This window comes from Propithecus coquereli, unplaced genomic scaffold (genome assembly GCF_000956105.1).
Source record: "Propithecus coquereli isolate 6110/MARCELLA unplaced genomic scaffold, Pcoq_1.0 Scaffold301, whole genome shotgun sequence".
Taxonomy (NCBI): Eukaryota; Metazoa; Chordata; class Mammalia; order Primates; family Indriidae; genus Propithecus; species Propithecus coquereli.
In genome coordinates this window covers 5,038,676-5,064,589 of record NW_012148631.1, presented here as the reverse complement: position 1 = coordinate 5,064,589, position 25,914 = coordinate 5,038,676, and the positions used below count along the sequence as shown (strand labels likewise).

At 50.8% G+C, this 25,914-nt stretch overlaps 1 protein-coding gene across 4 annotated transcripts in view; it reads right to left on the bottom strand.

Annotated features, from left to right (window-relative positions):
- Positions 1-835: 835 nt before the first annotated feature.
- LOC105814661 (neuron-specific protein family member 2) overlaps positions 836-25,914 on the bottom strand; it is a 57,298-nt gene continuing 32,219 nt past the window's right edge. For 3 of the 4 annotated variants that reach the window (XM_012649727.1, XM_012649726.1, XM_012649728.1), the window contains exons 4-5: positions 4,778-4,888; positions 1,846-2,676 (exon numbers count right to left, since the gene is read on the bottom strand). In XM_012649727.1, the coding sequence (XP_012505181.1) occupies positions 2,485-2,676; positions 4,778-4,888 (303 nt within the window). In that variant the 3' untranslated portion in view covers positions 1,846-2,484. Of the gene's footprint in view, positions 2,677-4,777; positions 4,889-25,914 lie in introns of all 4 variants that reach the window. The other variant, XM_012649725.1, reaches the window with a different exon arrangement.

Here is a 25,914-nt window from a genome sequence, read left to right as displayed (position 1 = left end):
TCTCCACCTCCATTTCTTCGTCTCTAAACGGGGTGGTGACGATGATGCGACAACAGTGGAGTCAAAGGTGGGGGCACCCGCCTCACAGAATTGGTGGGAATTAAGGCACATGAAGCACTCAGAACTTGGCATGGAGCAAGGGGCACCGATGCGTTTGCCGTTCTCAACATTAACCGTCGATACTGAACAAGCTGGTTCACGTTTATGCTAACTGCGATTTGACCTTCTGAGGCACGAACTATAACCTTGACGGCGTTGCTGTCTTTGTGGGCACAGGAGTCCCACAAACCGGGGTCTGGATCCCTGTTCTTCTGCTATGGCCCTAAGGCAGTCTCTCTGTCTCTCTGGGCCTCGGTCTCTCCATCTGTCTGATGGGTCAGTAACCCCTGCCTGCCAAGGTCATACCAAGCCTTAAAGGAGCTGATTGCAAAGACCCCACTCATGGCTCATCACCCTCCTCCATGGCGGTTGGCTAAACCCCAGCTTCCCTGTGTCAAGGGCATCACCAGACCCTTCTTTTGCTGTTGCCTATTTCCACATCCGACTCCATCTCCATACTCGAAGTCCTGTGTGGCTGTAGGTCCTGCGCCCGGCACAGCCTGGCCCTCACAAGGTGTCCAGCAGATGCTCACGGGAGGATGGACATCGGGCTGCAAGACGAGTAGCCAGGAGGATCTCTTGGTCCTTACTTGGGACCCTGGTGCCCTTACAGGCCCCAGTTGAGGACGCAAGTCCCTCACAGCCCGACTCCAGCTCCAGCCCGCAGACACCCTGCCCCCTGCATCCTTCCCCTTAGGCTCGCTGAGCAGAAGACTTTAAAAATTGTGAAGGAAAGTCAAGACTCTCGGACACATCTATCTTTATTTGTTTCCTGTCAGAAAATTGCAAGAATTACACCAAAAAATACTTCAGCCTCTGCTACCTACTGACAAAAATACACCACGAAATTATAAAGCGCTCAGCGGTTTTGCTAGGGACGATTTGTTATTCCGCTTTGGATGACGAATGAATTTACAGGTGACTCAAGGTGATGGGAGGGTGGAGGCGAGGGGAGGAAACATCAGATGGGAGCATTTGGCAGGAGAGTTGAGCTATACTAGTCTTATCACCCAGCTGCTGTGTATGATGATTGCAGCGACAGAGCAAGCCACAGAATACCCTTTACATGGCCTGTCGGAGACGCACGGGGAACGGCACCGCATCTCAAATAACCAACTCCCCAGCCGGCTCTGGCTTTCTTGGGCCTGAAGCCGACACCCTGCAAAACTGGCCTCCCTGAATCATTTGTGGGGGCGGAGGGGAGGGCCTGCTGCAGTCCAGGGCAGTGGGTGGCCTGGTCCAGTCTGGATGCTGCCTCCTCGTCAGAAGCTTCTAGAACCCAGTTGGGGATTTTGGACAAAAGTCCCCTGTCAACACAACGGAGTGGGCAAAAGACAGTCACATTTCTCAGCTTCCTTTAGAAATGATCTGGCATTGTTGCAGCCCTAATCTTAATGTCTCTTCCTGGCTGTCACTTGAGGTTCCTGGTTACGATCCTATTGTTGCTGTTGTGATTAGCACTTTGGGAAGCAACAAACAAACAAAATTGTAAAAACTGGGAGACTGTGCTTATCGCTTGGCCAAGTGTCACATGCCTGTCCTGCGCCTTCCTTCTCCTCAAAGCCTCTCCTTCCTTCTTCCACTCTCTGCCCCTGCCGTCTGTCTCGTGAACATGGGCAGGATCCAGGTGGGTCTAGAAAAACAAACAAAAAAAAAAGACAAAGAAAATCTGCCCACTCCTCAGTGTTTGCTGATACAAAACCCATCACCGCAGGGTGAGCTTGCAGAGCTCAGGCCGAGCACGGAGCCCGGAAAGTCTGTGTTCATCTCGCAAAATGCACCAGAGGTCAGTGCGTTTCACTGTGCACTCTGGGCTTAGCAATGCCAAAATCAGTCCTTCTCTGCGACTTGGCCATCCCCAACTTCCCCAGTTCCTATCCTGTACACCAGACAGAGGCAACCCAGACAGCCCCCGTCTGCCACTCACATATTCTGTACCCTCCAAAGCCCCCACTGGAGCTGCAACGTCTTGTCTCATCCAAGAAGCCCACAGACTCCGTACTCTTTCCCTTCAACATCTTCCCGACGGAGCCAGTTTGATGCTTTTTGTTCATTTTCTTTGTTTCTTTCCTTCTCTGTGTTTACATTTTCCTAACAAAGAATAAGCAGTGGCTTTGAAAATATCTTACATGGGAACAATCAACACGAAACATGCCTTTGTACATGAGCCTGACTCGGGGACGAATCAACAATACCAAGGGACAAAAAGAAATATTGATTCAGACAACTCCAGTGCACGATATTTTCGGTGAGTTCCTCCCCCACCCCACCCTGTCCCACCCCCGCCCCCAAATCCCAGGAGTACAGTGTTGTCTTGTAACTGGAGCTTGGCTTAGCCCATGGGGTCCCCCCTCCACCCCACCCCATCCTGGCTGGGGGAGGCCTCTAATGGCCCTGGGTCTTGGGTGGCTTGGGCTCATGGATGACAGCGGCTGCCGACAGCCATGGCCCGATGGCCCGGGCAGTGCTCTGCTTGGCCACGCTGTAGTGGCTGATGACTGTGTAGAAGCGGCTTCTGGAGTTGGGGTCCTGGGATGAGTAGTAAGCATCCAGGGAGGCCGGGATACAGCGCTTGTGCTGCAGAACAAAGAGACAGAGTCAGGAGTCATTCAGGGAGCTGCTTCCAGCCCACCCAGAGACATGGCCACCCCGTCTGGGAGCCACTGCTGGATTAGGCTCTCAGCCAGAGAGCAGGTGATAGCTTCCGATCCAAGCCGGGCACGCAGTGGGCTTGCCCAGCACCATCACCACCGTCACCAAATCTGCCTCTCAAATGAAACTGGAACACCTGAACCTGACCTTGCTATTGATTCAAGGCCAGCCTCCTCTACTTATGGACTGTGCGACTATTTGCGGTGAACACTGTAGGTACCCCAACCCGACCCCTCTACCTGGCTGATTCATCTGTCCTCTGGTTGCCTCTCTGGGCTGTTGCTCACAGCCACTGACTGTTTATTTTATTTCCTTGATTTTTTATTCGTATATCTTTTTTCTTATATCAAAAGTCTTAGCTCCTAAAAACATTAATGGAATTGCGTATTTGCATTATCCTATACTATGCATAGAACAGTCACAAAATAACACCAATGTCATTACTAAGAGTTAGACCACTAAGTGAACTTGGGGATTTCTCTGAAGCTCTGTGTGTCCTTAGACTGTATTCCACCAAGGGGGTAAAGTCAATATACTTCACTCTATGGTCATTAGAAATATTTGTTTTCTTTGCAAGTTTATGTCCTTGACGTGATATAGAATTAGGTTCTTTGTTTACCATGTTTTTTCTTATTTATTTATTTTCTAGACATGTCACACATTCATGTATTTCAAGGACAAATATATAGCAAGATCTATCCAGAGAAGCCTCACTTCCATCCCTGTCATTCTGTCCCTCCACTCTGTTCCCTCCCTTCCTTCTGAGAAAAGATTTTTATTAATTTTTTAAATTTATCCTTCCAGAGTCTCTTTCTGAAAAAAAAAAAAAAGCAAATATCTTTACCTCCCCTTTTCTCACACAAAGATAACCCCTTTCTTCCTCCATTTGTCCTGTTATCTCGGAGGATACTCTATGTCCACGGATAGAGACGTCCTCACTTCTTTCCGCAGTCGTGTGGAATTCCCTTGTGTGCTATATCATAGTCTATTCCACCGTCCCCCAGTGTTGGGTGTTTCTAATCTTTCAGGACCTCGGCTGCTAACCACTAAGGCTGTATAGTCCTAGGTAGTCACAAGCGGAACCAAAGACATGTGTTTTCAAGTTGGAACTTTTCCCATTTGAGCCCCCACACTGAAACGTAATAGCTGTGACGTCTTGGAGAACCCTTTTAACTAAACACACTTAACATCAACTTCCTCATACGCAAAATGGGAGAAATAAAACCTATTTTGCAGAAAGGTTGTACAACCCAACTGGGACAATGTTTGTGAAAATGGCTAGCCAAGGGCCTGATGTAGGATAGGCACTCAGTAAACGGTAACTAAAAATATTCATATTGTCACTAGCTCTAAAACAGATTCTATCTTTATTGCAACTGACATTTGTTGAGAACCCATTATCTAGCAGGTCCTTTGTTAATGGATTTTACTTAAATTGCCTCCTTAAAAATCCTGTGGGCAGGCATTATCAGCCCCCGTCCTGCGGGGAAGGAAACTGAGGCTCAGAGGGGCAAGGAGACCCCCTAAAGTCATGAGCTGGTGCAGTTTGTTAAGGAAGGAGTGTGATCAGAGGAAGAGTTGGGGAAAGGCGCCCAGCTGGAAACTTGGGACAGAACCTCAGAGAACCTCAGAAGCACCAGCTCGCTGTCGTCACACTTCTGCAGGGCCACTGTGGAGGGAAGCAACAGCCCTGAAGCCAGGAAGACCCGTGCCGAGCGGAGGTTTCCAAAGATGGAGCAGTCAGCATGAAGTGGTAGTGGGTCCCCCCTGGTGATGAACAGCCTGAAGCTGGACCACCTCCCGGCCCTAAAGAGCACCGTCTCGGGGGAGGAGCTCTGCTGCCTACTGGAGACTGAGGCCCTCGCAAAAACTTGAGAACTCCTTGCCAGACACAGATTACATTTTACACAGTGGTAGGGAGGTTGCCATATGCAGAGTTTGGACACCAATGAAGAGAAGACATCACAAACCCTCTAACTGAACCTGACAGTGACCTGCACCTACCCCCCTGCCACGAGCCCCTTACCTTGTAGACAAATCCCTCTGGGCAGCTGTGGTCGTAGGTGAAGGCTTTGTACACCACCAGGAACACAATGCAAGCGAGGAAAGCGAGGGCCAGGCTGACGAGGATGGTGACCTGCAGGAAGACAAAATTGAGAGTCACCCAGCCACAGCTTGCCCACCTTCAGCCACGCGTGCAAACTCTAGAAGTGGCAGGCAGAGTGGTGTGTTAGAAGGAGCAGGGTGCCTAGGGCCCAAGGAACCCCCTCCATCCTGGCTTTGTCACTAACTTGTAGCCTTAGGCAAACCACCTGCACTCTCTGGGACTCAGTTTCCCCATTCTGTAGAGAAATCTGTTTTTCAACCCAACATGTGACTTTCCCCTCATTTTACTTGTCCTGCCGACTCTGTAGGGCGTGGGAGTTGGTCATTAAGCTGTCACTTCTGGTGCTTCCTGCCTTCCCTCAGCACCACCCTCAGCACCACCACTGAATTCCAACATCACATGTCCGCTGCCCTGGTCCCCTGCATGTGGACATCTGATACGTACCTGAAACGCACCCCCAAACTGAACTCCTGCTCTCCTCCCACCCCAAACCTGCCCCACCCACATTCTTCCTCACCTCAGGAAACGTCGGCTCCCCCTGGCAGTCCCTCAGCCCAAACATCCTGAACTCACCCTTGACTCTCTTTTTCTCGCACTCTATGTCCAATCTGCCAGCAGGAGCCTTCGCTTCTGCCTTGAAATACATCTGCAATCTGACCTCTTCTCACTGCCTTGGTCACGTCCAGCCTGGCCCAAGCCATCATCACCTGTCGCCTGAGCATCTAACAGCCCTCTGGCCGGTGCTGTTCTCGCCCTCTGGCGTGTGCAATATGCGGCAACCAGAGAGATCCTCAAGAAGCCTGGGCAAGCCATGGCCCTCTTCTGCTCAAAATATGCAAAGTCTCCAACTCATTCGGGATACACACCAGCTCTTATCCACGACCAGCAAGCGCCATTAATAAAATGACACAACACCAAACAAACTGGGACCTCCATCGGGACCTATCAGAAAGGAGTAATTGACAAATTCTAGAGGCACCTCCAGGCCCGCACTGGCCCATCCCACTGCCTGTGCGCAAAGGTACACTGGGCCTTCTTGTGTTATCAGCAGACTTTTTGTGTGTGTTATTTTTAAAAGTCAGTTGGCCTAGAAATATGGCAGAATCCCTCTCATGGAAAGAAGGCTCCTTTTGATTCAGAAGAAAAACAAAATCAAGGTTGGGAGTGCCCAGCCCATCCCCTTCCCACCCAGGGCATGTTTATAAGAACAGGAGGAGAGGGGGGTCTATGCTGCTCTAAACGAATGGAGCTGTTTCTTGGCAGCTTTGATACTGGATGGGAGGAATTTGAAAAGGCAAAGAGAAAGGTGGATGTGAGGGGAAGTCTGTCTGTGAGAAACTCCTCACGCATGTGCGTGTATGAAGTATTAGGATGGTGATGTGCAAAATTCAGTTTTAAACTATTGTTGACACAATTTCCACCCCTCCGTTACCCCAGGCCTGCCGTAGGAGCCTCCTGCCCAGGACTGGGGTGATAATGGTGTCGGGTGCAGGAAGCACCAGGCAACATGTGGGGCTGAGACGGAGAAGTCAGTGGGGGCTGGACCTGCAGTGAGAGATACCGGGAGAGATATTCACCCCCATCCCCAGGAACCCCCAATGATAGCATTTGAATAGTACAGGAAAGGGGACTGCCCAAGACCACCACCTGCCAATGCTGAGGACCTAGAAACACCCAGTCAGTAGATATTCGGTGGACAGCTGTAAAGAAATTGTAAATGCCCAGATTTCCCAATAGCCAAAAGGTAGAAACAGCTCGAATGCCCATCAACCGATGAATGCATAAACAAACGGTGGTCTATCAATACAGTGGAATATTGTCCATCCATAAATGGGGATGAAGCACATGCTACAAGCCTGGACGGACCTCCAAAACATATGCTAAATGAAAGAAGCCAGACCCCTCAGGTCATGTGCTGTGTGATTGTATTAACACGAAATATCCAGAACAGGTAAAGCCACAGAGACAGATGCAGACCGGTCGGTGGTTGCCAGGACCTGGGGGCGGGGGTGCAAATGAACTGCTCACGGGTGTGGGGTCTCCTTTGGGGATGATGGAAATGTTTTGGAACTAAAAAGAGACGACGGCTGCACCACGTTGCCAATGTGCTAAATGCCACTGAATTGTTCACTTTAAAGGGGCTAATTTTATGTTATGTGAGTTTTACTACAATGTTTTAAAATAAATGCCGAAGCCCAGGCAGCAGCCTGGCACCATAGCTCTGCCCCGGGGACAGGGAGCCATTTTCCTAAGTGGGGACTACTTCTGTCAAAAGGACCTTAAAGTCCTGCTAGCATCTCCTCGCCTCACAGAGAACGCTGCCGGGGCCTGGCCAAGAGAGCTGGGACGCTAGGAGGCTGGGACACTGGGAACACAGACACAGGCGTAGCCGGTCCGTGGACAGCAATGCACAGGAAGGAGCAGAGAGCTGCAGCCCCACCTGCCACCACCGTGAGCCTGATACAGGGTCTAGGGGAGCCCCCCGCAAGCCTCCCATCCCAAGGACCAGGTACCACCCCAGACCCTGATAGGCAAAGCCCCAGGCCTCTTGGCAGACCTGGGAGCAGGACGAAGTCTCCCAATACGGGCATGAGCATTCCCAGACAGGGCTGGACGCCTCCCCTGGTCAGCAGCAGGTTAGTGAGAGGTGCTGGGAGCTGGCACAGGGCCCAGCGTGCCCGTCCGTGGGACAGGCTGCCCTTGCGGGGTGGGCTTTTCCATTCCGAACATCCCCTGTGTTAACAACCCCCGCTAGGAGAAGCAGGGTATGAGTCACCAAAGCATCACCAGAGCTCGAAGCGCAAGCAGAGTAGGCCTTCAGCAAGTGTTTCTGGAAACAGAAAAGGGAGGGGGAAGGGGAGGGGGGAGGGTAGTCCCCACCGTACAGTGGTTTCAACTCCCGCTTCGCATCAGGAGCGGCTGAGGAGCTTTTAAACGCTGGTGCCTGGGTTTCCACCACCCCCATGGACTCTAATTTAATGAGCCCTGGACGTGGCTGTCCGCAGGATTGCAACGTGCAACCAGCGCGACTACGTGTGAGCGGTTCTCACGCGGGCCACACGCGGTTAGAGCCACCTGGGTGTGTGTTAAATAATCCTGACGCTCCGGCCCCAGCCCAGACCTGTTACCTCAGAATCTCTGGGGGCGGAGTCCTGGCCTCTGGGTGTTTTGAAGCCCCAAGGTGGTCCCCGTGTGCAAACACTGGACGGGGTGCCCATGGCTGTGAGGGCCAAGCGTCTAACGGTGAGTGGAGGCCAGGGGTCAGCCCGCCCCTCGGGAACCTGCCTAAGCACAGCTCGCTCCCGTCAGTCTGCGCCCGTGGGCCGTAGCCCCAGAATTAGGCCAGATTGGGGTCATTTTAGCTGAGGAAGAGTTGGCCTCTCTGTCCCGAACTTTGGTAAGTTCTGCAACTCAAGGCCAATCATTCCCTAAGAGTCTAGGGAGGTCAGACAGTACGTGCTGGTGACTCGGGCACAGGCCCCCCCAGACCTCACAGTCCACAGGGGGAGGGGGAGATGGACTGATGGACACAGGCACTTGCAACACAGGGGTGGCAGCCTGACGGAGGCCCTTAGCACAGGGAGCGTGACCAGCCTGGGGCAGGGGTCAGGGACGCGACACTAGAAGTGACTTTGTGGAAGAACACGAGGATGGGGGAAGGAGAAGGCTCTAAGCAGAGGAAACGGCACCTGCCATGGAACAGAAGCTGGAGAAAACTCGCTGTTCTGGAAACATCACAGTTTGGTATGGCAGCCTGGAGGGTGCAGGTGAGGGAGCAGCCTGAGGGGCTGGGTAGGTGGGAAGAAAACGGATAAACGTGGACTGTACCTCAAGGCTGACAGGGAGTCCCTGAAGGTTTTAAGCAGGGAAGGGACAGGATCGGAATTCCGTTTTGGAAACATGTCTCTAGGGAACAGGAGGCAGGTTTGCAGGGGCGAGGCTGGAGGCAGGGGGGCCAGTGCAGAGGCGGATGCATTAGGGCCCCCCCCAAGTGCTGGGGCAGACCCAGGCGGTGGGGTGGAGAGTCAGCGGCCCGGGAAGGTCTAGGAGGTGAGCGCAGTGCAGGGAGACGGGGAGAGCAGCCAGCTCAGGGGAGGACGGCGGGGACTGAGTCAGCGTGGGTTGCTGCGGTGGGGCAGGGAGCTTCAGAGTTTTGATTTGGTTCTAAGATCTCCTGCAGGTGGATTTCAGTGCGGCAGCCCCAAGCTAGCCTCTCCCTTTCTGGAAGATTCATGGAATTCAGAGGCCCCATGTGCTCGATCCCTGCCAGGGAGAGAAACTCCTACTTCCCCACAAAGCACCTCTGAACATGAAAGCCCGACGCCACATCAATATTTATTGACTGGGTTTATATAACCTCATTCCTCAGAGATGTTCTAAAGCCCTTGGTTTCACCTCTCGAGTTTAACAAGCCGGGCCTGGCAATAAACAGCTTGTTAGCTCTCCAGTGTGAGACTTGAGGGTTTCATCAGTGATGCGATCTTCACCACGTGACAGCCCCCCGTCCCCCACCTGCCCCCACCCACTCGCTGGGTCACCGTTGGTTCACTTGGCACCCACGTATTAAAGGGCCTACTGTGAGCCGGACACTGTCAGGAGGAGCTGACAGGAGGGAGAGAGTCTGACATCAACAGAGCGAATAACCAAGCAAATAATTTCAAAACGCGAGCCGAGCAGGGTCCGGAACAGAGCACAGGGAGGGAGCTTTGAAGGGTGGTCGGGGCCGGGAGAAGGGGCCAGGTCTGAGTGGCCAGAGCACTGGAGAGTCCCAGGCCCACCCAGAGACCCTGCAAAGGGGAGGAGCTCAAGGCCTCAGAGGGCCTGGAAGGAGCAGTGTGGCTGTGACAGAGGGGACAAGGAGGGGACAAGGAGGAGACAGTGATGCAGTGAGGCTAGGAGAGGGCAGGGCTTTGGAGGCCAATATCACCTCGTCCTGACCAAGGGAGGAGCTTCCCCCAGAGTCCCCTGTGCTGTGAGGATGACATCTCCACTCAGCCTGGCCCCCTCGGCTCCAGCCTCACGGGCCTCAGCCCCGGCTCACACTTCCCCCTGCAGCCCCCCAGCCCACGGAGAGTCCTGCGGTTATGCTTCTCTGGGCCTCAGCGCAGGCCTAGGACTCCTGCGTGCCTTCCTCGTCTGGAGAACCTCTCCTCAGCCTCTGGGGCCAGCCCGGAACCCTGATCCACTCCCGCTCTGTAGCTGGGGCCTGCTCCACTGGCCTCGAGGAGAGCACACGGCACCACCATCACCACTCGGCCCCGGAGCCTTGCCTCTGCTGGGAAGCCTCGGGCAGAGAGAAATCTCACCTCTTCTTTGTGTCCAGCATAGTGACTCACGCAAAGTGGGGACCAGAAACATCTCCTGAGCTGCAGTGTTGAACTGAATTAAGACCACACACATGCACGCGCGCGTGCGCGCACACACACACACACACACACACTACACACACGCTCCCCCAGACGTACCCAAGCAGACAGACGTGCAAACCACACTGTGTGAGCTGGGATGGAGCCCTGAAATATCGCATGTGGCCTTCTGTTCTCTTTCATCCCCTCTGCCCAATCCCATCCACCACCAATCCTACACACATGCTCAAACAAAAGCACCTTAACCTTGAAAAACACCAGCATTTGGGTGAGCATCCACTAGACATCCCCAAGATTTCTCTTTACGGTTTGAGGTCAGAGAGAGGACAGAGGAAGAACTTAAAGTATGGAGTCGGCAACTCTGGCAAAGATGTGCAGTCGCAGTGAGCGCCTCCCAGAGTCCCACACCACAGAATAACAGTGATAAGGTGAGTGGTAGCAGTGATAGCAGTAACGACAATGACAGATGCTAAGAGTTACTGAGACTTACTAGATACTGTCATGGCAATCACATATAATAAGTAGAATAATTATCCCCATTTTGCTGGTAGGGAAACTGAGGCTCTGAGAGATTATGTGACTTGCCTAAGGTCCCCCAGTTAGTAAAGGTAAGTCCAGCCGAGGCACCAAGGCGTCTCATGGGCACCTTGACATCACCATGCCCACAGCCAGCCTTGGGTCTCCCCGTCAGTCACGGTGGAGGCAGCACTGCCCACCACCTCCAGAGCCTGACTGCGGCCACCTCTGCCTCCACTTCTCCCCCAGAGCTGTTCCCAATCCGCCACCAGCTCCGGCAGCTTCAGCTTACTTAGCTCTCCCTGCTGTCTTCATCACAAGCCCCCGGCCAGACCACCATGGCCTCACCCCGGGTGCAGCAGCCTCCTCTCTGCACCCTGGCCTCTGGCCTCTCAGCTTCCAGCTGCCCTAGACTTTCCAACAAGCCAGCTTGGTCATGCTGCTTCCCCGACGAAGGAGCTGCCACACCTACAGGACCAAGTCTGACCTCCTCAACCCTTTCCCTCCAGGCTCCAGGCACCCTAGTTTTCCGCACCCCCACGCGCATGCTGCTGGAATGCCAGCTTCCACCTCCCAGCCTGAGTCCCTGCTCGTCCTAGACTCAGCCCAGCCATCTTTTTCTCCCCTAAGTCTTCCCCCAAAGTTCCCAGGCAATATTCAGCCACTGCCCCATCTGCTTACAGCTCTCTGAGACACTTCTCCCAGTAACTGACCTCACCCGTCTGCCTGCCCTGGAGAGGCAGTGTGGGGTAATACTGCCCACGTCCATTTAATAAGCACCGATTATCTGCCAGGCACTGTCCTCAGCGTTGTACACAGATTCACTCTTGTAAACCTCACAGTAGCCCTATGAGGTAGGTAATATCGTTATCTTCATGTTTTTCGATGCGATGACTAAGGCACAGAGAGATTGCATAACTTTCTCAAGGTCACACAGCTCGTTAAGTAATACAGTCAGTAATACTCCATGAGGTGCGACCTGGGCTCTTAGCCTAGGCTATGCTCCTCGCAAAGCATGGGCTGAGATATTTAGTTATTCACCAAATATTAACAGAGCATCACAGCATGTCAGAGATGATCACACACACTGCGCATACAAAGCTAAAGAGGACGGGGAGGCTCTGCTCTCATAAAGTCGACCTTTAATCCCTTTCGACAATGTTTCTCTTCTGTCAAAGGGGAAGAATTTATTTGCCTCTCAGAGTTCCGAGGATTAAATCGGATAATGCATGTGAGGGTGGTCCCCAAAATGTATGTCCCCACCCTACTCTCCAGAACCCGTGAATGCGACTGTAGTTGGAAAGGAGGCCTTCGCGGATGTAACGAAGCCGGTGATTTGGGATGACATCATCCTGGATTACAGGTTATGCAGGTGGGCATAATCCAGGACATAGGTCCAAGAAGAAGTATCCTTCTCAGAGACACACAGCGGGAGACAGACCCACAGGGAGAAGAGGAGAAGCCATTTGAAGGAGGAGGCAGAGATCGGAGTGAGGCATCTCCAAACCAAGGAACACCAGAATCACCGGAAGCCGGAAGAGGCGAGGAAAGCTCTTTCCCTGGGACTTTGAAGGGAGCATGACCCTGCCAGCACCTTGATTTTGGACTTCTGTCCTGCTGAACTATGAGAGAATAAAGTTCTGTTGCGTTAAGCTACATGGTTTACGGTAATTTGTTATGGCCTTTCCAGGTGTACGTGCTGCAAATGTGCCACCCTCCTCTGCATGTAGTTCAGAAGTTCCAACCTCTCAGAAAGACTGCTGCATTTGCAGCATGTGTTGCTCTACGTACCTTTCCAGCCCTTTTCCCCTTGGTGAACTCTTAGTCATGCTTAGAAACCCAACTCACTATAGGTCACCTCCTCCGGGAAGCCTTCCCTTGCCTATTTGTGCCCCCACTAAACTTTGTGCATGCCTCCACCACTCGGCCCTCAGCCCCTGTTTCACAGTTGTCTGTTCTATGGTGTGTGCTGTGCGGGCCGGGACCATGACTCGTTTGTCTCTGCAGTCCCAGCGTCCAGCGCACGACCTAGCACAGGGGAGGGGAGAGGCGAGTGCATATCCCACACTCCCTGGCCACACCCATTCCCTGCTCTTTGGCACAAAGCACTGCCTGCAGCAAGTGTCCAGGACCCTTCTGAAACTGTTCCACAGCCTGGCAGGGCACTGAGGGGGAGGAAGAGCAAGTTGGAAACCATCACTGCGTAAGGTCCTCTGAAGTATAGTTTGTTTGATGAGGGAAGAATTATTAGTCACCCCTGAGATGATCTCCTTGTCTTCCTGCCGTGCCCCTGAAAGGTGACAAGCTTCTCTCTGATGGCTGGGACAGCTGGACCCTCTGTTCTCGACAATATCCTTGTGGTTCTCTGAAATAGCTGTGGCTGCATCCCAACGGGTTCCCATCTCATTTCTGCCTCTGATGAGCTATGTGACCTTGGGCAAGATGCTTCACCTCTGTGATCCCCTGTTTCCTCATCCATTAAATGAGGGCAAAAAAATCCCACCCCACAGGATTGGTGTGAAGAACAAATGAGAGGAAGCTTATAAACTGCATAGCGTTGTCCTTCCCTATGGGCTTAACTGATGATAGCGATCACTTATTGACTGAGTACTGTGGCAAGTAATTTTTTATGTATTATTCCTTCAAACTGCATGGTAGGCCCATAGGTCAATTGTTACCTCCATTTTACAGCTATGGAAACTGAGGCACGGAGGGGTTTAGTAGTTCGTCTGAGGTGACATAGTTATTAAAGGAATAAGGCTGGGCAGGGTGCCTCACGCCTGTCATCCTAGCACTCTGGGAGGTCAGGGCAGGAGGATTGCCTGAACTCAGGAGTTCAAGACCAGCCTGAGCAAAGGCGAGACCCCGTCTCTGCTAAAAATGGAAAAATTAGCCAAGAATGGTGGCATGTGCCTGTAGTTCCAGCAACTCGGGAGGCTGAGGCAGGAGGATTGCTTGAGCCCAGGAGTTTGAGGTTGCAGTGAGCTGTGATGGTGCCACTGCACCCTACCCAAGGTGACAGAGCGAGAGTCTGTCTCAATAAATAATTTAATTTAATTTAATTTAAAATAAAGGAGTAAAGCCTGATTGGAACTCTGAAACGTCTAATTCTGAAGCCCTCAACCCCAACTACTATGTTAACTAACTGGCCTTTAGATAAATATTTTTCTGTCCCGCGGCTGCACTTGCTTGTAATCTTGCAACAAAACAAGGTGTTGTGCACGATACATACTTATTCTAGAAGGATACATCACCACAGTTGTGGAAACCCCAGGAGTGAGGAAGACAGTAGAGGAAAAACAGAAACCCTCCCACTGTCAAGCCAGAATGCTGATCTAGGACCTTGATTACTCCAGGAAACATGATCTTCATTAACATTCAGGTCCTGCAGCATCTCGGCACTGCGATATGCAATAAACTGCCCTTTTTTATGAAGAATGCAAACCCTGGAAACCTCAAAGCAATAGAACCGCTCACATCAGGGAAATTAAACTTTGTCGAGAGATAAAAACAGAGCTGCCCGACAGACACTCATCTTCTGTACGTGGTGGCTGGAACCTCCAGAGACAAAATTAGGCCTCTGGGCGCCTTGTTCCTGGCTGGGCCCCAAAGATCCGGACAATAGCCTTCGCAGAAAGAGCGAGGGGATGGCAGCTCCGTAAATTCCACCCAAGTGACACCCGGTTTCCTAGCCCTTCCCCTAGCACCAAGTAGTAAAGGGAGCGGAGCCAAAGTCCAGACCGAAAGTCCAACTCCACCACTTACTCGCAGTGTGACGCTGGGCAAGCTGTTTACCCTTGTTTACTCTCACTTCTCTCTAAGATGGAGGTGGTGCCGACTGCTGCCTCACACTGGCTGTTGTAAGGCTGAACGGGGTAGCGCAGGACAGCCTTCGGGGTAGGCCTAGCTCCAACTGTTCCAGGAATGACCTTGGTTCGCACCCACGGAGTGCATGCATTACAACAGTTCCTACCCTTGCCACTCCGGGAGGCAGGTGCTAGCACTGCGCCCACTGCGCAGATGTTGTATCAGAGGCAGACAGAAGCACTTTACATATGTAAGGGGCAGAGTGAGGGTTTGAACTTAGATCTGTCTAACTCAGAAGTCCAGCCGCTAGCCATATGTTAGATTGCCTATAAACTTATAATCACATTAGGCTCTATTTTTATTTAAAAGGTATTGTACAATTATTATAAGAACGATATTGAAAAACCAGGAGGAAAACATGCACTTTAATCCCACCGCCGTCCCCCGTCTGTTTTTACATGCTTACTTCTTGTTCCTGTCCACACACCTTCCAGCATAAACCTTCATTCCTTCTGTTCCACCCCATGTTACACGCCTGCAGCCCCTCCAGCTCTCTACGGTCACATACCAAGCCTGGGCCACCCCTGAACCAAGACAGACCTCAATTTCACCATCTATAAAATGGTTCTAAGTCATTACATGCATCTACACAGAACTGTCACGAGGTGTAGCCCACATGAATAGTGCAAAAGGAAAGGGAGCCACGTAAATGCTAAGGTGACAAACTAGTGTTTCTTGTTGCCGTCATTGTCATTGTCAGAATGATGCATCATTAGGGCTGAATTGGTTCAGTTACCTCCTTAGCACGAAGGCCACTGGGTGTCACACCGTGTGGCCATCATCTGTGATCTTTCCTCCACAACCAACAGACAGCCCCGGAGGCAGGACCATACCCTCTGTCTCTGGGCTTCCCCGGGGCCTGAGGGTCCTGCCCTGTCAAAGGTTTGCTAGTGCTCCACGTTGGTGGGGCAGAAACGCACTCCGGTGAGGATACCTCCTCTCTGGTCTCTGCTGCCTCCTGCCTCCCTCACCCTACCCATCCTCCCTCCCACCGAAGGCACTTCCTAAATTACTCTTCTGAACATTGCAGGGCATTCAGGAGAGTAAGCCTCCCTGACTTCCCATCTCCCGGCGCGCGGGTCTACAGCTCCACTGAGCATCAGAACCACCTAAGGAGACCGACATAACGCACAGTCCCGAGCTCTGCACCCGCAGATCCTGATTGCCTTGTCCTCGCCATGACACTCAGAAATCAGCATTTCCCACACAAGTCCAGGAGGTTTGGATGCAAGTAACCTGGAGCCTGTCACTAGATCAGAATCCTGTGTCTGGTGTCTAAAGAGAGGAGGGCAAGGAATGCAATCCTTTAATTGTCAGCTACTTAGCACTTGACATATATCATCTCGCTGATCCTACCCAGGACTATGAAAAGAGCGTACTGTTGGCATTCCTGGTTTTCAAACGGCGAAACTGAGGATTGGACAGGTCTGGTGAATTGTTAGGATTATCCAGCCCATCTGTAATGGAGAAAGACCTTGAAGCTGGATGTTTCTGGATCCAAAACACATGTTCTTTCCTCAGCACTGTGCTGTCGCCATCAGCTGCCCCCTGCTTACCTGTCCCATGTCACCAACTGCCTACTGTCCCAGGAACCCTCACACACACAGAGACACACACACACACTCTACCGTCCTGGTTCCTGAAAGCTCTAGGCTGTTGGCTACTGGGATGCCCTCCACAACCTTCCGATTGTAGAGTGTCCCACACACGAGGAAGCCTTCCATGGCCATTCCCCCGGGGCTCCCACGGCCATCATTCCTGGCTTCAGTCACATATCACTCTGTGTCATCATGGCCCCTTGGCACGTCGGCCTGCCTCACCAGTCCAAGAGCTTCTCGAGAGCAGGGACTGTGTCTCAGTGGCCTCCTGCCTGCTCTTGGCCAGGCCTGCACAAAGAGCACATAAGAGAACTTCGTAGGACCCCCATCCAGTGGCTTCAGCCAGCCCCAAGAGGCAGGCCCCAGGGCAGGGCCAGGCCGCCTCCTCTCCCAGAGGGCTGTTAGTGCGAATCCCGCTCCAGCGGAGGCACACACTACCTCGCTGCGCCCCAGTGCACCCTCTGGTCTAGACACAGCCTGCATTGCCATCTCCATGGAGACACAAGCCCTGCAGACCAAAGAGCTCATTCCATTAAGCTACTTTCATTCCTCAATCCTCTTTCTTGGCAGAAGAATTGATAAGAAGAAAAAAAGAAAAAGAAAGAATCAGGTCAGCAAAGTTGGTTTGGAAAATTAGAAATCGTCTCCAAATTCCAATGTGTGGCACTGCTAGGCAGGCCAGCGAGGGTTCCCGTGCCAGCTCAGCTACTGCACTTCCCTTTATAGTTCCTGCAAGGGTAGGAGATAGAGCCTGCCACTACGGTGACCTAGCACACGTGGCAGCGTCACCTCTGGATGCAGTCAGCCGTGTCGGGGAGGTGGCGTTTCTGTCCCTGTACTTTGCCTGTGAGGAGGAAGGAATCTCTATTTAATCTTCTACCCCTTCACCCCTCCTACCTCAGACACTTTCCACCTGGGACGGGTCTTGGAGGGCAGACGCAGAAAAGACTTCACACAGCAGGCCTGAGATAGCTGCTTGCAAGGCTGGTTGCGGGCTGGTGTCCGGGAACTTGGATTTTCAGAGGTTTCCCGCCACTCCCAGAACTGATCCGAGGGGCTCACTGTCCCTAAACTGTACCAACAGCATGGCTTGTGCTGAAAACCTGCCTTCCTGCCCGAGTCTGGAACTTGGGTGGGTGCTAAGCAGACGGGGCCCATGTGACCAGCCCCCAGTAAAAGCCCAGGGCAGAGTCTCGAACAAGTGCCCCTGGTGGGCTGGCACAAAAAAGTCACTATAGTCAACAATAAGTGAGGGTTACTTTAAAATAACTAAAAGAGTGGAATAGGAGTGTTCCTAAAACAGAGAAATGATAAATGCCTTGAGGTGATAGATACCCCAATTATCCTGATTTGATTATTATACCTCGTATGCCTGTATCAAAACATCATGTATCCCCTATAAATATATACAGCTATTATATAAATTGTATGTTCATATAATTACAATTTTTAAATAAAAAAAAAACCTCCTTGCTGGGGAAATCAGGCGCTCCTGGGCAACTCCACCGGGAGAGGCCTCCCAGGAGCTCGTGCCTGGTTTCCCCTGGGCTCTGCCGCGTGCTCCTCCTTTGCTGAGCTGGCTGTGTATACCATGCCGTGGTAAATCACGGCCATGCCTACAGCCGTGTGCTGAGTCCTGCGAGTCTTCTTGAAGGCTCACGAACCTGGGGGTGGTCTTGCCTGTCTTTGTCTCCCCTCCGGGTCCCCTGCAGGAGACGGCATCGCACACCTTATCCGTCAGAGCCCGGCATGCGGTGAGCCAAGCTTCGCTAGGACCCCGTGCCTTAAAGGCAGGCACCAGTCCCAGCCCTGTGCCTTCTGCTTTCTGCCTCCCGGAACCCAGGCCCCACCAACATCTCTTCCTCTTTCTGCGTCTGATCCCCTGTGGTATCCTGACCTAGGTTATCTTTCTGTGAGCCTGACACTTAGAAGTTGGGAACAAATACACTCCTACCTTCTAGCTCAAATTTTCTCCCCTCTGGGCGTGGTGAGTTTTTTCTGTGCTGCCTTCTCATGTTGCAGGATGAGATCCGCCCCTGGGGCAAGGGAGGGCACAACAGGACAGGAGGCTAGAGATTCCCACGGGCTCCCTTCCTGAGCCTCATGCCCCAGCTTTGCTCGCGGGAGAAGCTGTCCCTTGGGATTCTCAGATTCTTGCCAGGTGAACACAGCAGTTCTTTGCCTGCCATTTGGGGTCTGTCCTTATATACAGACCTCCTTGGCAGGGAACCTCAGAAGGATAGAGTGGTAGCACTCTGGCACCGACAGCCCCTTCCCAATTGCCATCAGTCCACAGGTGTGGGTAAGTAATTGCTGACTTCACATCCACTTGGCCCAGTCGAGGTGCTCACCAATTTCACCTTTAAATAACTCCTAGAAGCTGAGTCTGCCCTCAAAGCCCAAATGCACCTAGGTCACTGTGTATGTTTAGCTGTGACTTCAGGTGGAACAACTCTCCCTCAATTTGTTCTGTCCCAATAAAGAGAGAAAACCAGGGCAGTGACAGGGACTTGGCTTTGAAACCAAAAACACCTGTGCTTGGATTTTAACTCCATCCCTTCATTGCTCTCTTACTACATTTCCTGGGTCTCAGCTGTCTCATCTGGAAATTGGAATCATAATAACTACCTTGAAGCACCATGTAAGGGGGAAACGAGATCGCAGTGTGGCAATGCACAGCACCTGGCACAGAGCAGGTGCCCGGGGACCAAGGATCTGGGGAGAATGAACACACCTCAGGATCTAAGATCTTGTTCCCTCTGCCTGTCCCATGGTTCCTACATTTTGAATAATTTTTTTTCATGCCACACAGATTGCATTCAATACTACTGAATTCATTCTTCTATTTTGGATTCATCAGACTCACTCACATATCTGTGAACAGGAGACAACCAGAGTGACCATGATGTCTCTGTTGATCTGTTTGGCCTAGTCAGAAAAAAAGAAATAGTTTCCTTTGGGTTGTATGAAATACTGAGATGAGGCTGACCTTGACCTTTGCTACTGGCCAGAACCAGCCTGGAGCCCGTGCAGACCCTGGGAACAGACGCACTGTCCGCTTGCACCTTCCCTCCCTCTACCATCTGTGCAACTTCAGACACGCTTTGTGACATCGCTAAGCCTCAATTTCTCCATCCATAAAATGGGAATTATAATGCTCTCTCATATCCAAAAGCATCGAAAGGTAGAATGGGATCATAGAGATCACCTGTCTGGCTTTGGTATGAAACAATGCGTGTTTGGTAAATGGCATCTAAGTGAATACATCAGAGCAATTTCTGCAAAGGTCCCCTCTTGGGTAGAAATGCAAACCCTAAAGTGGCAAGACAGGTCTGGGAGGGAGCAAGTGTCCACGGCCTCATCTACTGACATTATTCTGTCTAATCCCTCGGTGGGGTCAATCCCTAAAGAGGGCGTTGGCTTTGTCTATGGGCAGTGTTGTTGCGTCCAACACGATGTCACTGGAAAGGCTTAAGATGAACATTAGGATTTATTAAACATGATGTAGTTACTTTAACTTCATTTTTCATTAATAATTTTTCAAACCAACCCTATAAGGTAGGTCCAATCATTTTTCCTATTTTATAAATGAAGCAAGTGAAACCCAGAGACATTTAAGTCACTTGCTTGGGGAAACTCGAATGAGGAATGGCGTAGCCAGGATTTGGATTCAGGTGGGCCCCAAAGGCTGTGTACACCTTCTGCTCACTCCACTGCCTCGGGAGCGGCTGCTAGTGATGCGGCTGCCTGGAATACACAGGTTCTCTCCGTGCCCAAACCAAAAAGATTGCATTACCGTAATGTTTGGTCAGCTCCCTGTGGAAGCCCCCCCAAAACCCATTAAAGAATCCCGTTCTCTAGGGTTCCAATGAATCCTGCTAAGTAAATTGCCTTTGAAAGTAAAAGGACAATGAAACATCTGTGGCCTCAAACTTTATAGGAGCAATAATTCAAGAGTCTCTTTCAGAACCCAGAGAGGAACATGCCCCATGGGAAGGAAGAACAGTATAGAAGTGTGATCCCTGGGTGGAGAGCCAGGAGCTCATTAATGTTAGTGGAATCCTTGAAAGAGAAAAAGCACAATTTGAATTGGAACGTTCCAAAGCGATAACTCATTTCCCAAATTAATGTGCTATTGGCATAATCATTAGAAAGAAGAGCAAGGTCCAGGGGCCCTGCTCACGTAGGAGATAAATCTCTGGGCTCATGAAGCATTTTTCATTTTAAAAGTTCAAACCATCCTTCAACTGGGGCCAGAGGATGCTAAGACCTTTGACAGTGAGTCTCTTACAGGATGGAGAAGCTGAGGCCTTAATTTGCACGGTTGGGCCTTTATAAGGTGACAAAGAAAAGCCAAGTGCAAAGTAGATCTAAACCTGTTTCCCTAGACCCACCCAACCCGTGGAGGGGGAAGGAGCCGACCTTCCCTGCTACCTTGTCTGTGTGACCGTGGGGCGGGCAGGCAGCGCAGATGAGCGAAGAGGGCAGGGCGAGGCAGAGGGCGTGTGGGGACAGACAGGACCAGGAGGGAATCTGCCCCAGCTACAGGGGACAGCAGCTGCACAGCTGCAGACAATCATTGTCAAGGACGGGAATGAGGTTCTAAAATGTCTGACCTTTTGATTTTTCAAGAAAAGACAGAGATAATGAACTGGATGTGAAATTTCCCAGTTTTTAAATTGGGGATGATGGATCCAAAAAGATGCTTTCATGAGTTTCTACCATTACTCACTTTAAGCCTTTCGACAACCTGCTAAGTTGGGCTTTTGTGCCTACTTCGTAGGAAATAAGGTTCCAAAAAGTGGTTGGTCCAGGATCAGATAGCCGGTGCTCACCCCCAATCTGTTTGACGAGGTCCAGGGTGAGGCAGGACAGCCAGCTCCCTGGTGGCCCCGTGGGCACCTGTGGCCAGTTACTGTACAGGGCAGCGTGGGAGTTAAAGGGGCTGGAGCGTGTGTCCACAAAACCTCTCCAAACAGGGGCAGGCCCGCTGCCTTCTGCCACAGTAGAGAGACTTGGAGGTGTGGAGAAGAAGGGCCTAACATTTATTAAATGTCTACTACAAGCCAGGCTCTGGGCTTTCCACACATTGCTCTAGTTTAAGTCCTCAGCAAAAATGCTTGGGTGAAGATGTCATCAGTCTCCATCTTACTATGGCAAGGGGAGAGGACTTCCCGGGATCACTCGGCTGGGCCGGGCAAGCCTCTGCTTCCTGACCTTTGCTCAGTACCCCTGGGCCTTCCTCTTGCCTGGACTGCTGAGCCTTCACCGCAACCCTGTCGATCACCAGCATCTGGGGAAACTGGTCCAGGCAAGAAGGCAATCACAAGTCTGGTCAGGGTCATTGTGCACAAAGGGAAACTCAGCGAATTAAGATATCACACAGCCTTGCTGTTGCCACAGGTAATGGTGTTAGCTGCAGATCTGTCCCAACATGCAGGCACATGGGCTTTGAGCAGTGAGGTCGTGAAGTTTATTTACTGCTGCCATGATTGTGATTTTAACTCATTATTAAGAAAATGAAAGGCTACCCAAGGTCCAGGGTACAGTTCGGTTTAGGCTCTTCAGAGGCTGGGATGCAGCAGTTTAACAGGCAAGCAGTGTGGGCGGGAGAAGCAGCCAGGCCCTGGCATCAGACTGACCTGGGGTCGCCAATCTCTGCTCCACCATTTATTGGCTGTGTGACCTTAAGTAAATGATGCCACCTCTCTGAGTCTCAGTCTGCTTCTCTGCAAAAATGATATCAATCATAACACCCACCCACCAGACACATTGACAGGACTTCCAGAGATGCTGACAGTAAAGCTCCCATAAGTTCCATAGAGCTCTGGTAATGTTTAAAAATTATTATTTAAATACACACGTTAAGCAGGCACCAATAGAGTCAACTGCTTAACTTCCTGCCACTAAAATAGCCGGATGCCTGGCTGGACTGCTTAATTTCATCAAGATGGTCTGGTGAGTCACAGCCCTAATTACCTTGCTCCTGGCTTTATTAGGGAAGAAATCAGGCCCTTGCTTTCGCCCACTATTCCTGGCTCCCAGTAATGGAAGTGCATGTCCTTACGCACCGTTCTGACTCTACAGAGACAGGAAAATCCCCCAGCAGACACAGGACCTCACGCACAGCCAGCCTGCAGCCGCTGAGAGATGTCTCCTCACAGCACCACAGCAAGTGCCTGGGACCTAATGAAATTGCCTTTCCTCAGCCAGGTCCCTACAGCAGCTGCAGCTGGGGTCCCCAGTTTGTGTGCTTTTCAACTGTGACACCCGCAGACCGGGCAGGGACAGTGGGGTATCACAGCCCTGGGTGGGGGGCATTGGTGTCTTTTCCTCTATGCATGGCCCCTCTCCGCAAACCTACGGACAAACCGCAGGATTGGAAGTGAGGTCCAGATCTGGGCCACTTCCTGGGCACAGAGAAGAGAGCGGGACAGGAGCTGTGGAGGGAAACCACAGCGAGCAGGCTGCGAAAGCCGCTTGACATCCGCCTTTGCAGACCTGGGTCCGGACTGGACTGCTTGCTCCGTGAGGGCCCAGGCCCCAAGGACACATCTCAGAGGCCCTGCTGCTGGCCAGGGCATGGCAGGTGCTCCATAACCTGTGCTAAGTAAATAAATGCCACCCAACTCATGTCATTCATCTTATTTTTATTACATTCCCATCTTTTTCCAGGAAAGATTTAAGGCAACTTACAGGCTGTGTGACCTTCTGCCCTGAGCCCTTGGCAGTGTTTCTCCACCGTGGCTTCATGGCAGTCCTGTGTGGTAGGTTGTATCGGTGTTATCATCCCCATTGCACAGACGAGGAAAACAGTAATGAAGTAAATGGAGGGAACAGGATGGACACACATGGAAGGCAGCTGTGGTAACAGTGCCCCTACTTGCAGCAGGTGGGCAATAAATTGGCTCAAGGTTTCTAGAAACCTGACAAAAGATAGGAAACTGACCAGTTAATAACGTTCACAGAGTCCGCAAGATAAAACGAACTGATTGCTCAGAAGATGCACAAACAGCTCCTATCTAAGCTGTGCGGCCCTGGGCAAGTCACTTATCTCTCACCCTCTGTCATACCTTTTGTGCAGAGGGAGTAATTACGGTAATGACCCATCCCGGGGCAGTTATGCAGGTCAAGGGAGCGGTGAATGCCGCCGGCGTCGTGCCTGGAACCCAGAGATGCTCCATCAGTCCTCACCCTCTGCCGTATTTCTGGCCTTCTGTTCCCCCTCCACTTACTGAAGGCAGCATCTTGGAGCGTGGGTGTTTAACTGTAAAATTGTTGGCAAGGCTGTGCAACCAGCTCATTATTACCTAAATAGAAGACAGGACTGTGCAAGGAGGCTCAGGGCTTTGCAAGCGTGCCTGCCCCTGAATTCCGACAGCGGGGGGCAGCTGAACAGCAAGGTCTAGCCTGAGCCCCCTTGAAATTTATGTCAGAATGAAAGATGCCTCCAGCCCCTTGGTATAGTGCGGTGCCCTGCGATGCTCAGGACAGTCACGCTGCTCCATCATCTCCTGAAGCCAAGAAATGCAATCGATTTTCCTGGCCTCTCTTCAGTGCTTTAAAGAACAATTTCCCCAGGGATGCCCAGAGAACTAAAATGGAGAAAATCTCATTCATATTTTACCATGTAACGCAAAGCCTAATCGTTCACCAGACAACAGGTACAGGCTAACACCTAGTCCATAGCTGGCCCAGGGCCAGGCCCATGGGATGTAGGGACAACAGACACATCATCTCTGCTCTCAGGAGAGACCTTTGGAAGGCAAAGTGAGAAGCCATGTGATGAGGTGGCACTGAGGAGGGGGGCTCTTGAGCCAGCCCGGAAGGACGGGAGGGAAGAGGGTCCAAGCAGAGAGAACAGCCTGCACCAAGGTGTGCAGTGGGTAGCACACAAGGGCAGAAGATGAAGCTTGAACGGGATGCAGAGGAAGCCCGGGGTGCAGCGTAAGCGCCAGCCTAAGGAGTTCGTCAAGAGTGCTGGAGAGCCAATGGCTGTTTAACACCCGGTGTCCATTGACATGCTTCCCTGTCAGAGTTTAAAATTACTTTGGCAGTTTGGACAGAAACTGAATTGGAAGGAGCGCATTTGGGAGGTAGGAAGAACAGTCAAGGGCTCTAAAAAATAATCCAGACCTGAACAAGTATCCCCTCACCCATAATACTAATAGCCTAGGACTGAGCGAGGTATTTGGGGATATACCAAAACTAGGAGGTGAACTTATATTTTCTGGGTGCCAACTGTGTTTTGATGCTTTACATATGTTATCTAAGTATCACAAAATAAGGTCAGCATCTCCATCTTGCACATAGAAGGCCGACAGCTCAGGGAGGTAACGGGAAATGAGTCACACGGGAAGCCAGTGGCAGGTCTGGTGGGTTCTGCCCCACAGACCAGCGTGGCTCCACTGTGCAGGCCCGCACCAGGAACCAAAGCCAGACGCAAACACAAAAGGAAAGGCAATTTGTTGCGTCAGTGTGTACAGCCTGGAGTGAGAGATTGCACTCTAGCTCCCAGGATGACTGACGTAAGCCTAAAGAGTAATCTGTAAATACTCAGCCCCGAGCTCTATTAATAGTCAATGATAAATGATACTGCTTTACAATCAAATTCACATAAATGGAAGTTGCATCTGTATGTCAGCATCCTGGGAACATTAAATTGTGGGCGGTGTCTTGTACTGCCGTGAATCACCACCACCTACCCCAAGGCTTGGAATGGCAGCTACTCTGTAAATACTTATTGACTGAATGGGGCCACTCCGGGAAAAATTGCTGAAGGGAGTTACAATTAAGAGAATGACAATGGGCGCATTTCTAAATGTAATATTTCAAAGCTTTAGAGAAGTGGCTGGGTACAAATGGAATTTATATGTATGTTAATTCTTCACATATTTACTGGAAATGCTCACATCCTCCCAATAATGTCAGATGATTTTATGGGTTAATTCCGTTTTTCGAAAAACTTAAAGAAACAGATTATTTCTCTATTCTTTCAAATTTTCTAGGGCATGGAGAAATAAAAAGACATGTACATCTTTTTTTACAGAGGCAGCATAACACTAATACCTGACCTGAAAAAGATAGCATAAAAAAAGAAAACTCGACACAACGTCAATATTGTTAAAGCAAAAATTTTAAATACAGTAATATATTAGCAAACAGAACTCCATGGTACACGATGACCAAATGAGGACAAGGAAGAATAGCTTAATTTTTGAAAATCTATTAGTATAATTTACCATAATGCTGAGTTAAAGAAGAAAAACCATATCAGCATCTTCATGAATGCAGAAAGGGCATTTGGGGGAGGGGAACCCATTAACACTGAAATGAAACACTAGAAACAACAGATCTGAAGGTACCGACCAAGGCAATTAGACAGGAAACTGACATTAGGAGTCTAAAAATTGGGAAGAGGAAATAACATAAGAAAACAAATGTCAGAAAAGGAGAAGCAGTATTAGCATTATGGGCAGATGAAACAATTACATATCTAGAAAATCCAAAGAATCAAATTTTTAAACAAATTATTAGAAACAATAAGAGAAGTCAATAACTGCCTAATGGGAAATAAATATACAAAATTCAAAAGTATACATAATAACTAGTTAGAAAATATAATGGAAGAAAAGGTCCCTTTTATAAATGTCAACAAATAGAAAAAATACTTAGGAATAAATATAACAACAACTGTGAAGATGATTTT